The sequence below is a fragment of the Lepidochelys olivacea genome (assembly GCF_965140295.1).
Source record: "Lepidochelys olivacea isolate rLepOli2 genome assembly, chromosome: 20".
In the NCBI taxonomy this organism is placed as follows: domain Eukaryota; kingdom Metazoa; phylum Chordata; order Testudines; family Cheloniidae; genus Lepidochelys; species Lepidochelys olivacea.
This window is the reverse complement of record NC_140430.1, coordinates 4352753-4369803: the sequence shown is the minus strand read 5'-3', so window position 1 is coordinate 4369803 and position 17051 is coordinate 4352753. Positions and strand designations below refer to the sequence as shown.

Below are 17051 nucleotides of genomic sequence, written 5' to 3'. Positions count from 1 at the left end.
GGCCCTGCGTCCCGGCCGCCGCAGCGGCGCGGCGCGGCGCGGCGCGGCGCGGCTCGGCTCCCCGCAGGCGCGCGCGCCCCCGCCCGTCTCAGTTTGACGGGCGAGCGGCGTCAGCGTAACCCCGCTACGTCAGCACGCAGCGTCGGGGGTCAGCCCCCGCGGGGGACAAAGGGGCGGGGAGCAGGGGCGGGGCCTGGCGGCCAGGGGGCGGGGCCGAGGGCCGGGGCCGGGTCGGCGGCGCCGCGGCCTGGAGCTGGGCGGCATGGGGCCGGGGCGGCCAGCGGGGCCGGGCGGCGGCGGCGGCTCAGGAGCGGGGCGGTGAGCGCCGGAGCGGGCGAGGAGTGGGGCGGAGGCGGCTGGTACCGGGGTGGGGAGCAGAGTATGGGGCGGGGGGAGAGTAGCCAGAGCGGGTGGGACCCGGGAGCTGCCTCTGGGGGGAGGCGGACAGAGGCCGACAGAGGCCTGCGGTGGTTGAGACACTAGCGGGGGGGGGGGGAGGTGCCTGGCGGGAGGGAGGAGCTGGCGGGGGGGGGCAGAGGTGTCTGGGGGGGCAGAGAGGAGCTGGCCTGGGGGGGCAGAGGTGCCTGGGGGAGGGGAGAGAGGAGCTGGCCTGGGGGGGCAGAGGTGCCTGGCGGGAGTGGGAGAGGAGCTGGCCTGGGGGGGCAGAGGTGCCTGGCGGGAGTGGGAGAGGAGCTGGCCTGGGGGGGCAGAGGTGCCTGGGGGAGGGGAGAGAGGAGCTGGCCTGGGGGGGCAGAGGTGCCTGGGGGAGGGGAGAGAGGAGCTGGCCTGGGGGGGCAGAGGTGCCTGGGGGGGAAGAGAGGAGCTGGCCTGGGGGGGCAGAGGTGCCTGGGGGGGAAGAGAGGAGCTGGCCTGGGGGGGCAGAGGTGCCTGGCGGGAGTGGGAGAGGAGCTGGCCTGGGGGGGCAGAGGTGTCTGGGGGGGAAGAGAGGAGCTGGCCTGGGGGGGCAGAGGTGTCTGGGGGGGAAGAGAGGAGCTGGCCTGGGGGGGCAGAGGTGCCTGGCGGGAGTGGGAGAGGAGCTGGCATGGGGGGGCAGAGGTGCCTGGGGGGGGGCAGAGGTGTCTGGGGGGGAAGAGAGGAGCTGGCCTGGGGGGGCAGAGGTGTCTGGGAGGGAAGAGAGGAGCTGGCTTGGGGGGGCAGAGGTGTCTGGGGGAGAAGAGAGGAGCTGGCCTGGGGGGGCAGAGGTGTCTGGGAGGGAAGAGAGGAGCTGGCCTGGGGGGGCAGAGGTGTCTGGGAGGGAAGAGAGGAGCTGGCCTGGGGGGGCAGAGGTGTCTGGGAGGGAAGAGAGGAGCTGGCCTGGGGGGGCAGAGGTGTCTGGGAGGGAAGAGAGGAGCTGGCCTGGGGGGGCAGAGGTGTCTGGGGGGGAAGAGAGGAGCTGGCCTGGGGGGGCAGAGGTGCCTGGTGGAGGGGAGAGAGGAGCTGGCCTGGGGGGGCAGAGGTGCCTGGCGGGAGTGGGAGAGGAGCTGGCATGGGGGGGGCAGAGGTGCCTGGGGGGGCGGTATTGGTACCAAGAGAGTAGAGGATTCTAGTGGGGAGTGAAGCTGGCAATGGGGGAGGGCCAGGATCCCGGGTGTGTGTGTGGGGGGGTGGGGGCTGAGGTATTAACTGTCACTGCAGGGGCCTCTGGAGTGGTGCATGTGCCCTGGGAGAGGGAGGTCGGTGGGGGGGTGGGGGAGCAGAGGTCACTGGCTAGGGGGATTTGGTGCAAATCCCTGGGATGGGGAAGCAGGTAGCAGCGCACTGGTGTTGGGGGGATGATGTACCCCCCCTGAGGGAGTGAGGAGGTGACACCCTGGGGGGTGCAGGGGCTTTTGGAGGAATTGTGGGTGGGTTGAGGGGGTTGCCTACCCGTGTGGGGTTTGGTTAATGTATACACAGGCCATTGTCGCAGGAGGCTTCCACTGCTGTTGCAGCAGCCATATGAGGGGAGGAGGAGGAAGGTGACTTGTGACTCAAGTCTGTACAGCAGGATATATTATATTCATCTCATTCTTATGCTCTCTTCTTAGGGCAGTGCCCCTTTGTGGTTTGCTGCATTCAGAACACCAGACACTGACCTTGCATAACAGGACGATGGCAATGCATGCATGGCCTGGCATTCCCCTACGTGCTCTATGACCTTGTGGTGTCCCAGAGCCTGTGGTGGTGTTTGGGTTTATGGAGTTTGAATCTTGCAGCCTGCTTTTTTGTTGTTGGTGGGGGTTTTTTTAAAGTGCCTAAAGTCTGCTTTGTGCTTTAAAGGCCATGGCAGAGAGAAGATTCCTGGCCCAATGAGTTTATAATCTAAATAGCGTTAATTCTTACGTGCTATGGTAATAAGCACTGTACAAAGCCCTTAGGGCCAGGCTGATGATATACAGAGAAATGTGTGCAACACAATATCAGTGACTGTGCCCTGCCCTTCTCCCCAGAATTTTTAATTTGGATCATAATTTGATGTAAGATAAATAATTTTGCATCTCTTTCTTGGTCTAATCTTCTTTCTCCCCGCCCTCTTTACTTCACTTCAAGTGACTCTGCTGTGAAAATTCCTCCTTCCCTTGTTTGCCCTCCCTTACACTACTAATCCATCCTGGCTGAGTCAATATTAACTTTATTTTACAGATGGAGAAACTGAGGTACAGTGGGGATGTGGCTTGCTAAAGTTGTTTGCAGGGATTCAAAGGCAATGATAGAATCCAGGAGTCCTGACTCCAAATTTCTCCTGCTCTGACCACCACTCCTCTCCTAGTGGTAGAATAGAAACCCAGAAGGCTCCTAGTCACCTGTTCACACCTCCCCTGTTTGTTTTTAAATGTTTGATTACATTGTAAATCAAATGCAGCTTAAACTGTTTCGACTAGCACAAAGACAGCCACATGGAAACTGCTCTTCAATTGTTCTTGCTGCGGTTGCAGTTGATGCCTCTGTTCTGTGAGAAGGCCGCTGCTACTAGGAAACTCGTTCTGATTCTAATAAAAAGTATTTACGTGCTATACAACTGGTATCTTGTGGCAGGAGAAAGGCTCTCTTGAGAGGTGACTTCCCAGGATCCTATGCTTAGCTTGCAGGGCAAAATGTGCTTAGATAGGCAAGGGTTGGTGCTATATAAATACCTTTGTATTAAAACTGGACACACTGTTTAGGGACACTGAGTAAAACCGTTGATCATGAAACACAGGGGTAGTCAATAGGAAGACCACGGGCCAAATCTGGACCGTCAAACGCTTTTGAATGGACTGCAGCATCTTTTTATTTACTTATTATCATTATTGTCCTTGCAATGTGAAAAACGTTTCTCTGCAATCTGGACCTTGACCAAGAAATCTGGACCGTGAAAAACAATAATTAACTACTCCTGATGTAATACTTTGTTTGAAATGTGGTGACATCATGTATCTCTGTGCCTGTCTTCGCCATGAAACATGGACTATTATTTGACTTAGTATTATCACAAAGCCACATCACGTGTCCAGGAGTCCAAACTCCAGTGTTCACTATGTGTGATGCAAAGTGGGACGAAAAGTGACATCCGTCTCCTAGTGCAGTACTTTTTGGCTAACACAATACAGCATAATGCCAGGCTCAGCCCAGGACAGGTCATTGTAATCCTTCAAAAGTTTATATCCACATCTGGAACTCCTGTGCCTAACCTTCAAGAGCAAATAGTGAAGGTTCAGGTATAAGCAGAACTTTTGGGTGGAGCATTCCCATAGTGAAACCAACACAGGACTCCCACTAAGATCCAGATGCTTGTTGAAAGGATACTAAGATCAGAGAAAGAAAAGGAGTACTTGTGGCACCTTAGAGATGAACCAATTTATTTGAGCATAAATAAAAAACTTATGCTCAAATAAATTGGTTAGTCTCTAAGGTGCCACAAGTACTCCTTTTCTTTTTGCGAATACAGACTAACACGGCTGCTCCTCTGAAATAAGATCAGAGTGGTTTAACCTCTCCCTAAGTCCTTTTGGAACACACCTGGAGCAGGAGACATGCTCTCATTCATTTCCTGATCTCCTTGCTCAACAGATCAGCATCTATGTTTTTCTTCCAAAGCAGCCTGCAATCCTAAAATGAGCGACTCTAAACATAGGATGAGTTCTGGGTTATAACGACAGTTGAATCTGTATGAAGAAGCAGATGTTTAAAGCAGAAGAGATGCATGCATCATGTCTTCAAATACATCAAATGGTGGCCATGACTTTGTAGCTCTCTTAGTGATGAATACTGAAACCATTGTTGAAAAGAGGGTTTCATAATTTAGTTCAGTGAGGGCATTTGCAGTGGGAGGGGCTTTCAACACAACTAAAAGGAAAGGCTAAATCTTAAAATTATATGTCATTACCCACTGTTCTTTTGAGACACGCTAGAGACCTGAGTGCAGAAAGGGTTTGGGATCATTGTGTCTGTGTCTCCCAAGGGGTGTGTGTGTGAGGGATGGATGGCCATTCCCCCCTCTTTGCCCCGCTGAGCCTGGGTGAAGGGAGGCGTTCTGCTCTGTTGGTGCTGAAATATCTAAAAAGGGATGATAATGGAAAGTGGGTTTCATTCTCCTATAACTAAAATACTACTCAAGATAGTTAAGTCCTAGGCAGTGTGCGAAGATCTACAAAGGGATCTCTCAAAACTGGGTGACTGGGCAACAAAATGGCGGATGAAATTCAGTGTTGATAAATGCAAATTAATACACATTGGAAAACATAATCCCAACTTTCAGAGTAGCAGCCATGTTAGTCTGTATTCACAAAAAGAAAAGGAGTACTTGTGGCACCTTAGAGACTAACCAATTTATTTGAGCATAAACTTTCGTGAGCTACAGCTCACTTCATCGGATGCATACTGTGGAAAATACAGAAGATGTTTTTATACACACAAACAATGAAAAAATGGGTGTTTCTCACTACAAGATTTTCTCTCCCCCCACCCTACTCTCCTGCTGGTAATAGCTTATCTAAAGTGATCACTCTCCTTACAATGTGTATGATAATCAAGGTGGGCCATTTCCAGCACAAATCTAGGGTTTAACAAGAATGTCTGGGGGGGGGGGGCGAAGGAATAAACAAGGGGAAATAGGTTACTTTTTATAACTCAACCATTCCCAGTCTCTATTCAAGCCTAAGTTAATTGTATCCAATTTGCAAATTAATTCCAATTCAGCAGTCTCTCGGTGGAGTCTGTTTTTGAAGTTTTTTGTTGAAGGATAGTCACTTTGAGATCAGAAACCGAGTGACCCGAGAGATTGAAGTGTTCTCCGACTGGTTTTTGAATGTTATAATTCTTGACATCTGATTTGTCCATTTATTCTTTTACGTAGAGACTGTCCAGTTTGCCCAATGTACATGGCAGAGGGGCATTGCTGGCACATGATGGCATATATCACATTGGTGGATGTGCAGGTGAACGAGCCTTTGATAGTGTGGCTGATGTGATTAGGCCCTATGATGGTGTCCCCTGAATAGAAATGTGGACACAGTTGGCAACGGGCTTTGTTGCAAGGATAGGTTCCTGGGTTAGTGGTTCTGTTGTGTGGTATGTGGTTGCTGGTGAGTATTCGCTTCAGGTTGGGGGGCTATCTGTAGGCAAGGACTGACCTGTCTCCCAAGATTTGTGAGAGTGTTGGGTTATCCTTCAGGATAGGTTGTAGATCCTTGATAATGCGTTGGAGGGGTTTTAGTTGGGGGCTGAAGGTGACTGCTAGTGGCGTTCTGTTATTTTCTTTGTTAGGCCTGCCCTGTAGTAGGTAACTTCTGGGAACTCTTCTGGCTCTATCAATCTGTTACGATACATATAAAATGATGGGGTCTAAATTATCTGTTACCACTCAAGAAAGAGATCTTGGAGTCATTGTGGATAGTTCTCTGAAAATATCCACTCAATGTGCAGCAGCAGTCAAAAAAGCTAACAATGTTGAGAATCATTAAGAAAGGGATAGATAATAAGATTGAAAATACCATATTGCCTCTATATAAATCCATGGTATGCCCATCTGAATACTGCGTGCAGATGTGGTCGCCCCATCTCAAAAAATATATATATTAGAATTGGAAAAGGTTCAGAAAAGGGCAACAAAAATTATTAGGGGTATGGAACAGCTTCCATAGGATGAATAAGGAGGACATATGAGGAGAGATGAATAAAACTGGGACTTTTCAGCTTGGAAAAGAGACAACTAGGGGGGGATATGATAGAGGTCTATAAAATCATGACTGGTGTGGAGAAAGTAAATAAGGAAGTGTTGTTTACTCCTCATAACACAAGAACTAGCGGGTCACCAAATGAAATTAATAGACAGCAGGTTTAAAACAAACAAAAGGAAGTATTTCTTCACACAACGCACAGTGAAAAGAAAAGGAGGACTTGTGGCACCTTAGAGACTAACCAATTTATTAGAGCATAAGCTTTCGTGAGCTACAGCTCACTTCCTCAGATGCATATCGTGGAAACAACGCACAGTCAATCTGTGGAACTCTTAGCCAGAGAATGTTGTGAAAGCCAAGACTATTAATGGTTAAAAAAGAACTAGATAAATTCATGGAGGATAGGTCCATCAATGGCTATTAGCCAGGGTGGGCAAGGATGGTGTCCCTAGGCTCGGTTTGCCAGAAGCTGGGAATGGGCAACAGGGGATGGATCACTTAATGATTACCTGTTCTGTTCATTCCCTCTGGGGCACCTGGCATTGACCACTGTTGGAAGACAGGATACTGGGGAAGATGGACCTTTGGTCTGACCCAGTATGGGCGTTCTTATGACTGGTAACAGTTAGCTGGGAGATTAACTGGCTGTGTGGCCTCATATCATAATTAAGGCTGAGAGTCTGTCACGGAAGTCACGGATTCCGTGACTTTCCAGGACCTCGGTGTCTTCTGCAGTGGTCAGTGAGGCTGGTCCAGGGGCCGCCCGGGCTACTGTGCTCCCTTTCCCCTAGCAGCATCCTAATATTATTATTTGTATTGTATTTGTTGTGAACTGGGACCCCATTGTGTTACAGGCTCTACAAACACAGAACAGTCTCATAGGGGCAGCTGCAGACTACTCTGCTGAGTGCTAAAACCTGGTGGGTTCTGATTTCACGTAGAGAGAAACAGGTATTTTTTAAAATAGTCTCTATCTTTCTTTCTGCAATAAAAGCACAATTTGGTTAGAACAATGATGAGCAAAATCTGGAACTACAATACAATAATCCCAGCCTAGGGGCTGGGTTGCCCCTTCGCATGGGGCCCATTGGTAACTAACTTATAGTTGTGGTGTTAATAGAAGAGCTCAGAGACCCTTGCTGTCATGGCCTTTGCTCTGAACTGGAAATGGTAGATGGTATTGGCAGTATTTTAAGAAGTGATGTAACTGCCAGGGATGAGGTTAATTTAACCCCCTCAAGGGCAATTTAAGCCACTTGTTCAGGAGAAGCTGATTTTACCCATAGTCAGCTGCCTAGCTGCCTTGCTGAATCATCTTTTCCACTCCACTCCCCCTTATCTCTGGTCATCAGAATGTCTTTGTGTGTTGAAACTGCCCAGATAACAAGGGGGAATGCTATAAAGAAACTGCTTTGGGAGGGCAAAAGCTTTCACAGAGAGGAAAGAGACAGTTCTGTCGTCCGGACATTGACTCTCTCACTTGGTCAAGAAGAACTGACTAGTGAAAACTTCTAGTGATGTAGCAGTGTCAGTCACAGGACATTAGAGAGACAAGGTGGGTGAAGTAATATCTATTATTGGACCAACTTCTGTTGGTGAGAGAGACAAGCTTACGCAGAGCTCTTCTTCAGGTGGTAACTGGCACAGAAAGTTGTAGGTGCTGGGAAGTCCCAGGAGGGCTGGAGAGGGTCACGCTATGGGGGGCTAGCTGTATAATGGAGGGTGAACAGCTAACTGGATATACCAGAGGGATTCGACTGTAAACTTTTGGGGACAGGGACCAGGAATTTTCCTCCAGGGCAGATTGGAAGAGGCCCTGGAAGTTTTTCGCCTTCCTCTGTAGCATGGGGCACGGGTCACTTGCTGCTCCTTGAAGTCTTTAAACCACGATTTGAGGACTTCAATAGCTCAGACAGAGGTGAGAGTCTTTTCGCAGGAGTGGGTGGGTGAGATTCCGTGGCCTGCGTTGTGCAGGAGGTCAAACTAGATGATCATAATGGTCCCTTCTGACCTTAGTATCTATGAATCTATGTTTTGGTCCTATGTTTGGACAGGGCCTAGTACAGTGGAGTCCATGACTGGGGCTCTTAGCTGCTCCCACAGTACAAATAATGAGCTGTAAAGAAGTATAGCTGTTTCCCCCATATAAGTGTGTAATGATGCTGAAAGATGGTGGGATACCACTGTGGGTGAGCACTGTATAAATGCCCAGATAGGATGACCAGTGAGCAAGTGGTTTAAAATCGGGACAGGGGATGGGGGGAATAATAGGTACTTACATAAGAAAAAGCCCCGAATATCGGGGCTGTCCCTATAAAATCGGGACATCTGGTCACCCTACAGATATGGGTAAAATAACCATATGGCCCTGCTCAGAGTTCGGAGGAGGGATCCTCCATTCTGGCTGAAGCCATCTTAAAAACCAGTAACTGCTCCAGCATCGAGAGGTCACATGGCCAGCGGAAAGCCAGGAAAGATCAAATTCCAGCACCAACTGCAAGAGCCTCTGTAACCCTACATGCTTTTGGTATGTTACTAGACCGGGTTCCCCCTTGTCTAATATACATCCCCATCTTATGATAATGACTGGCTAGCAGTCATCAGCTATTCATGATTTCCAGTTCACTGCTGTTGGGAAGCAGAATTGCAGAACCCTAGAAATGCCAGTAAAAAGGAAGGACTCGCTGGACTGAAGTATGTAACTTGATAAGTAGTGGTTCAGGATTTGTGCAGGAGAATGGTCTGTTGTTTGCTGAAAGAGGTATTGGATGTCTAAACAAAAGAGGTACTGTATTTGCCTTGTGGACTAGAGCACCTTCAGAGGGTGTGGAGAATAATAATCCAGAGTACGACACACCTTCCAATTACCTGTTGGAACTTTTACAGTTCAAGGAGGCGTGCACACAGAAACTGTTGCTCTTCGCATTCTAGAGCAAGGTAGTTGGGATAAAAAATTATCTGAAGCAGAAATGCCTGATGGAACTGTGTAACCTAGTAATCAGCCTCAAAAATGGATTCCTCCTTTTGAGGGGAGCTACAGGCTCTAAATCTTTCCTTATCCACCTGACACTGCCTTCCCTGTTGTATTGGCATTCACAGGCCTGACTATCCTTTTGATTTAATTCCAGGGAGTTGTGTGTGATCAGCATGTGGATATGTTGCATTACTGGGAATGTCATACACAAAATAAAACCCACAAATTGTTACTCTGACCCAAGAGGGCAAAAACATGGCTTTCCGCAGAGATCCACAGGACATCACTAAGAATTTGGCTGGAGGGGCTTATCTAAACAAACTCATAGATTTTTAAAGCCAGAAGAGACCATTAGATCTTTTATTCTGACCTAAAAAGAAAAGGCGTACTTGTGGCACCTTAGAGACTAACCAATTTATTTGAGCATAAGCTTTCGTGAGCTACAGCTCACTTCATCGGATACATGGGGGGGAGGGATAGCTCAGTGGTTTGAGCATTTGCCTGCTAAACCCAGGATTGTGAGTTCAATCCTTGAGGGGGCCATTTAGGGATCTGGGGCAAAAATTGGGGATTGGTCCTGCTTTGAGCAGGAGATTGGACTAGATGACCTCCTGAGGTCCCTTCCAACCCTGATATTCTATGATTCATTCAGTGGATAGTCTCTAAGGTGCCACAAGTACTCCTTTTTGCGAATACAGACTAACACAGCTGGTACTCTGAAACCTGAAAAGGAGGACTTGTGGCACCTTAGAGACTAACCAATTTATTTGAGCGTGAGCTTTCGTGAGCTCCAGCTCACTTCATCGGATTCTACGTAAAAGAATAAATGGACACAAATCAGATGTCAAGAATTATAACATTCATAAACCAGTCGGAGAACACTTCAATCTCTCTGGTCACGCAATCACAGACATGAAGGTCGCTATCTTAAAACAAAAAAACTTCAAATCCAGACTCCAGCGAGAAACTGCTGAATTGGAATTCATTTGCAAATTGGATACTATTAATTTAGGCTTAAATAGAGACTGGGAGTGGCTAAGTCATTATGCAAGGTAGCCTATTTCCTCTTGTTTTTTCCTACCCCCCCCCCCCCAGATGTTCTGGTTTAACTTGGATTTAAACTCGAAGAGTGGTCAGTTTGGATGAGCTATTACCAGCAGGAGAGTGAGTTTGTGTGTGTATGGGGGTGGGGGGGATGTGAGAAAACCTGGATTTGTGCAGGAAATAGCCCAACTTGATTGTCATGCACATTGTGTAAAGAGTTGTCACTTTGGATGGGCTATCACCAGCAGGAGAGTGAATTTGTGGGGTGGGGGTGGAGGGTGAGAAAACCTGGATTTGTGCTGGAAATGGCCCACCTGGTGATCACTTTAGATAAGCTATTACCAGCAGGACAGTGGGGTGGGAGGAGGTATTGTTTCATATTCTCTGTGTATATATAAAGTCTGCTGCAGTTTCCACGATATGCATCTGATGAAGTGAGCTGTAGCTCACGAAAGCTTATGCTCTAATAAATTGGTTAGTCTCTAAGGTGCCACAAGTACTCCTTTTCTTTTTGCGAATACAGACTAACACGGCTGTTACTCTGAAACCATACACACTGTAACAAGAGTGATCTGGTAAGGTGAGCTATTACCAGCAGGAGGAAACCTTTTGTAGTGATAATCAAGGTGGGTCATTTCCAGCACTTGACAAGAAAGTCTGAGGAACAGTAGGGGAGGAAAATAAACATGGGGAAATAGTTTTACTATTACATCCACTCCCAGTCTTTATTCAAGCTTTATTTAATGGTGTCCAGTTTGTAAATTAATTCCAGTTCAGCAATCTCTCATTGGATTCTGTCTTTGAAGTTTTTTTGTTGAGGAATTGCGACTTTTAGGTCTGTAATCGTGTGACCAGAGAGATTGAAGTGTTCTCCGACTGGTTTTTGAATGTTATAATGCTTGACATCTGATTTGTGTCCATTTATTCTTTTACGTAGAGACTGTCCGGTTTGGCCAATGTACATGGCAGAGGGGCATTGCTGGCACATGATGACATATATCACATTGGTAGATGTGCAGGTGAACGAGCCTCTGATAGTGTGGCTGATGTGATTAGGCCCTATGATGGTGTCCCCTGAATAGATATGTGGACACAGTCGGCAACGGGCTTTGTTGCAAGGATAGGTTCCTGGGTTAGTGTTTTTGTTGTGTGGTGTGTGGTTGCTGGTGAGTATTTGCTTCAGGTTGGAGGGCTGTCTGTAAGCAAGGACTGGCCTGTCTCTCAAGATCCGTGAGAGTGATGGGTCGTCCTTCAGGATAGGTTGTAGATCCTTGATGATGCGCTGGAGAGGTTTTAGTTGGGGGCTGAAGGTGATGGCTAGCGGCGTTCTGTTTTCTCTGTTGGGCCTGTCCTGTAGTAGGTAACTTCTGGCTACTCTTCTGGCTCTGTCAATCTGTTTCTTCACTTCAGCAGGTCGGTATTGTAGTAGTAAGAACACTTGATAGAGATCTTGTAGGTGTTTGTCTCTGTCTGAGGGGTTGGAGCAAATGCGGTTGTATCGTAGAGCTTGGCTGTAGACAATGGATCGTGTGGTATGGTCTGGATGAAAGCTGAAGGCATGTAGGTAAGTATGGCGGTCAGTAGGTTTCCAGTATAGGGTGGTGTTTATTTGAGCATCGCTTATTAGCAGTGTAGTGTCCAGGAAGTGGATTTCCTATGTGGACTGGTCCAGGCTGAGGTTGATGGTGGGATGGAAATTGTTGAAATCATGGTGGAATCCCTCAAGGGCTTCTTTTCTATGGGTCCAGATGATGATGTCATCAATGTAGCGCAAATAGAGTAGGGGCATTAGGGGATGAGAGCTGAGGAAGCGTGGTCAGTGAACAATGCTTTCAAGCTTTCATACTTAAGCATTTGCTGTCTGAACAAAGGAGGACAGGCATAGTGAATGAATGTTTCATGAGAGTTTAAACTGGGCCAGGGTTTGTAGCTTGACAGCAGAGATAGGAGGGAAATGGTTTATCTCACACCCAAAGAGAAATGTGTTTTGCAAGGAGATATTTAGGTCAGTGTCTTTCTGTAACGAATGTTTGTCATGTGATCATCTTCCCTTTTGCCTTTATTAACCTCTCTGAGGCTGGTGTTAATAGAACTTGCTGCAGAAATAAGTAATTTCCTTCTGGGGACCTTGTTTTGAGGGAAACACAATGTATTGAGGAATCCGTTCTATTAGGTTTTAGAATTAAGATTTCATCAGAATGGCTTCTAAAAATAAATCTGTAAAGCTTTAAAATTCAGAGGGAGGATGTGTGAGGATTGTGTTCTGTAAATAGGCTTCTGTAGAGCAATGGATAAAATTTTCAAAAGTTCCCAAGTCTCATTGAAAGTCAGCAAGACTTAGGCTTTTAAGTGCCTAAATTACCTTTGAAAATGGGACTTCAGAAGCACCTAAGTGACTTAGGGAGCCTAACACTTTACCCATAGTGACTACATCTACTCCACTGTAAGGTAAACTGTGCTGAAAGCTGTCTCTACTATCCTGTAGAAAATCAGTCAAGATCTTTCTCCAGCTGGTCTGGATGGTTGACCTGACCTACCTGAGCAACAGCAAGTTTTATACTCTGGTAAATCACATCCATTGTAGTCAGTGACCCTCTCTAAGACAGAACTGTCCTGGCCAGTTTGGGATCACTTGCACATCACACAGTCGCCTGTTTAGCCTCTCTGCCCTGTTCTGGCAAATTACCATGGTATTGGAGTTTTTCAGACTGTTCTGTAGGATGCGCTTGCATTTGTTGCTGGCTTTTGTACACCAGCAAAGAGAATTGTTTTGTCGGTGGTGGCTGCTTAAGATTCAAGTATAAAAATCATTTGCAGCTCTTGTTCTGAAAGAGCAGTAAAGAAGACAAGTCACATGCTCACATAACTAAGGTGGGTAAAACTTTGATCTAGCCTTGAAGATGGGTGTCCATCTAGGAGGGAACTGCTTAGGCAAACTAACAACTAAGTCCAAGGCAGAACTACTGTACTTTTGATCTAAAAGAATCTCTTTGGCATCAAATCTTGCTGATGCTATATCCAATCATTCAGTCTTGGTGGTGCTGTTGAAACTGCTGCAGACTGTGGTAGTTTCCACATCATTGGATCAAGGTGATTATTTCACCTAACTATTTTAATTACCACAACAGCATTCATTTCTGTAACGGATGTGGGTTTCTATGGAATTCTGCTGCTTTTAAGACCACAAGAGTATATTGCACGTGTAACCCACACACCTCCTGAGTGTGGTGTTCTGTCCCATCTAGTGGCACCGAGACCGCTTAGAGAGAGATTGAGTCTGCTCTACAGCCTTAGCTACCAGGCAGTTGGCTTTAGCTCATGCGGTAGAGGCTCATGCACTAAGCTCCAGAGATCCCTGGTTTGATCCTGCCCACGGACGACCGGGGTCTGTCAGCATTACAAAACAATAGCTTTCAAACTAGGATCACCAATTGTCTGGTCCTCTTGTGCCTGCAGAGTTGGAAGAGGTGATGATCCATAGGAGGATTTTTTTTTTCCACTTGCAGAGCAGGTGAAAGCTAAAGCATTGCACCAAAATATTGCAGCCTTTGTACATTGCAAATGAAATCTGAAGTGCTGTGCCAGGCACTGAAACAGACAGTCTGAACTTCTGTAGGCCCTCATCTAAAGTGAGCAAATGTGCTTGCTAGTGACGTGAAGAGCAAACAACTAATTTGTCTAAAGTGGCACTAGCAAATTTCATTGAGAACCGTGAGGTGCATAGAGCTCACAGAACAGTGTTTACTTTGCATTAATCTGTTGTTCTAGAATAAACCATTTAAAATCTTGAGCATACTTGAGTAGATAAATAGTAGGGTTGCCTTTCCTGCAGAAAAGGAACGGAGACATTTCAACTGAGCAAATTGCTGTGAATGAGCTGAAGTCTGTTCTTTTACAACGTCATCTACACATTAGCTGTGCTGGTTTGTTCAGAATGGAATGTATGAACTGTAATTATGCTTTGAACACCTTAACTATGGCACAAATTCACTTAATGTTAACATCCAACTGGCATTTTCCTTGTATGCCCACATTAAGATGGAATTTAGGAAGATAACATTGCCAATATATGGCATTGTCCCAGGAGCAAAAATACCCTGTTACTATATAACAGGCTTTGAGGACATTAAGTGCTTTACATACCATGCTTAGATGTTATCGGGACTTGAATATATCATTGGGATTTTTTTTAAGTTGACATGTTAATATTTAGGGAGGATGCCAGCTTTCATCTGAAACTCTGCACCCAATTCTGGCCTCCTTCTAAATCTCCTACATTTTCATTTTTAAAAATAGGCACAGGAAGAGGTCCTGACTGGCCATTTAGTGCCATTAGAAGAGCATTCTGATGCCATGGTGATGAACGTGATCTCAATCCTTAAACCACAGCCCCATAGCGTAGGATGTGTGGTTGCCAGTTCTACACATAAAGGAATTTCCATTCTTTCCTGCTTCCCTGTTGTGGTTTCATTGTTTGTAAGTGTCACAATTCAGGGCAACCGCTTCTATGTTTCCCTTCTGTGATCCATCAAGTGCACGCATTCTAGGCTTCTGGGTCCTCAGCTGTCACCTCTCTGGGGTGGGTATCCAGGTCTCTCTCCCTCCTGACCAGGGTTTCTCCAGGCTGCACCATTCCCTGCCTACACTGTGACATTCCCAGTAAGCCAGACTGCCTAAAGAGGCCAGTGTCTGCTCTTTACTTTCTGTTTGAAGGCTATGAACAATGTATTGGCCAGCAGTTATGAATTACCACACAGCTCTTTATAAGTAAGCACATTGCTTCTTAAGGTAACAGCATTATAGAGAAAACATTTTTAAAAAAACCAAAACACTACATGCATGCTAATAAGCTTACCAGAGGTCACCCATCAGTCTTATGGAGCCTCTGTAGGCCAAAGTCCTTCCAGACCTTCCCGGGAAGGATTGTGGGCCCCCCTTGAACAGAAGCTCCTGTCTGTTTTCTGGATCAGAAAGAAGGCCTTGAGTCAGTTTAAACTCAGGCTATGTACCCAAAAGTGCTTTCTTTATCTGTTGGTCTCTGGAGAATCTAGTTTGAACTAGTATATGTGAGCCTTTCCAGGAGGTAGTACCCCTCTCTGAGGGGGGTTACAACCTGGTTAAGTTGCCTTAATCACCACCCACTGTTTTAAGTTCTTGTAGGAGCTGTAGTCCCCATATCCCGATGTCTGTACTCTGACCGGTTAAACTTTTCCCCCAGTCGGGGAATTTGCAGATTATTATGTGATCCTTGCTCCACCAGCGCCTAAATCGAATTCTGCACCCCTTGATAATCTGTACCTTATCCCCTGACGACCAGAAACTCCTATGCTTGAACTCTGTACCGTTCCTTATTTCAACATTACCTCAAATAAAATTATTAACTCTCTTCCCCCTCTGCCCCCAACCCCCAGAGTAGAACACACAAGCCATTCATTTAAAACAGTGGACCCCAAAGATGGGGTTGAGATGTCTGTCACAAGCAGCTCTAATCTTGGAGCTGGCACCAGAATCTGCAAGAACTAATGTCCATGTTGATTAGTTTCTCTAGGTGGTCTGCTCACTCCCCCCTCCCATTCTTGTTTTACGTTCCCAAGGGACTTGTTTTCTTTGTTCAAGCAGGCTTTTTCTAAATCAGGTCCACATGAAAACGTCTATTTCTAATATTTGGTGAAGCCCTTTTAAAGCCGGGAAAGGGCTGTATAAATTCTACGCATGCGGCTGTTGTGCTTTAATCTGTCTGTTGGAAGTTGCTAGTTCTATAGTCCATACTGTAGCCTCTCTTTTTTGTTTTTTCTCCTGGATTCATGCAGTCTCTGTTTGATGTGTTCTTGCCCTAACTATGCCTTTTTCCCTTCTTTTTTGCAGTTAATGTGACCTATTCTAAGGATTCCCCCTCCAGTCAGAGGTCTTCCACCATGGCACCTGGCAAGGAGCGGAAAATATTATATGGTAACACTCCACACTCGTGTGCATGTTAGGAACACAGGAATTTCTATACAGGATCAGACCAGTTGTCCATTTAGTTCAATACCTTGTTTCAGGCCAGTGGTTGGTACCAGGCTCCTTAGAGAAAGATACAAGAATTCCCATAATAAACAATAATAAACAATAACCTCAGGCAATTTCCATCCTTCTCCTGTGAACTGGCAAGGTTATAGATTGGAAACCACTTTAAAATGGGAGAACCAAGGCTGGGATTTTTCAAGACCCTAAGGGAAGTAGGTGGCCATATCCCACTAAAATTTCATGGGGTTTGGGTGCTTAACTCTACTAGGCTTTGGAAATCCCCGTGCAAATTCTTCCCTCTCTTAATCAGAAGGAGATTGTGACTGAATCCAGTCTTAATTGTTATTTGCATGCTACTTGCAGTAGAAAGCAACAGGTTTTGAGATTCCATGAAAAGAGTTTAACAAATCTCTAGACGGATAGGACCGTCTGTCCAAGTGGTCTGGTTACCATCTTTCCAGTTGCACCGTCTGCCACTCTCAAAGAATTACAATAGGCAAGAGGGTGCCTGGCTGTGAGCAGGGAGTTTCAGTGTATTGCATAAAATATGTTGAGAGGTTACCTGGGAAACGACAATCTTACTGCAGTGCTAAAGGGGCCCCCTGCATTGTGGATTGAATTTTGGAGGATGACTTCCTCATGCTCCCTTCCCTTGCTGTGCCACACAGAACATCATCGTCTACACTTGGGGAAACTACTTGGTTTCGACCATGGTTGTCCGCTTTGAGGGGGTTTCCTCCGTGAAGACTGTAAGAAAACAAAGTGGATTTCAGCAAATAAATGACAAAGATGGTGAAAACTCAATCAAAGCCCCCACTGTCAAAGAAGGGCAGAAATTGACATTGGTAAAACTTAGTTGGACAGGCTGAGAATTCTGTCCCTGTTTTCAG

At 46.7% G+C, this 17051-nt stretch overlaps 1 protein-coding gene across 4 annotated transcripts in view; it reads left to right on the top strand.

The window, feature by feature from the left end:
- The first annotated feature begins 225 nt into the window (after positions 1 to 225).
- The window catches only part of SLC11A2 (solute carrier family 11 member 2), a 44277-nt gene continuing 27451 nt past the window's right edge, over positions 226 to 17051 (top strand). For 2 of the 4 annotated variants that reach the window (XM_084610034.1, XM_084610031.1), the window contains exons 1-2: positions 226 to 318; positions 16021 to 16104. In XM_084610034.1, coding sequence (XP_084466160.1) covers positions 16071 to 16104 — 34 coding nt within the window. In that variant the 5' untranslated portion in view covers positions 226 to 318; positions 16021 to 16070. Of the gene's footprint in view, positions 319 to 7673; positions 7693 to 14612; positions 14632 to 16020; positions 16105 to 17051 lie in introns of those variants that run through there. The other 2 variants (XM_084610033.1, XM_084610032.1) reach the window with 2 other exon arrangements.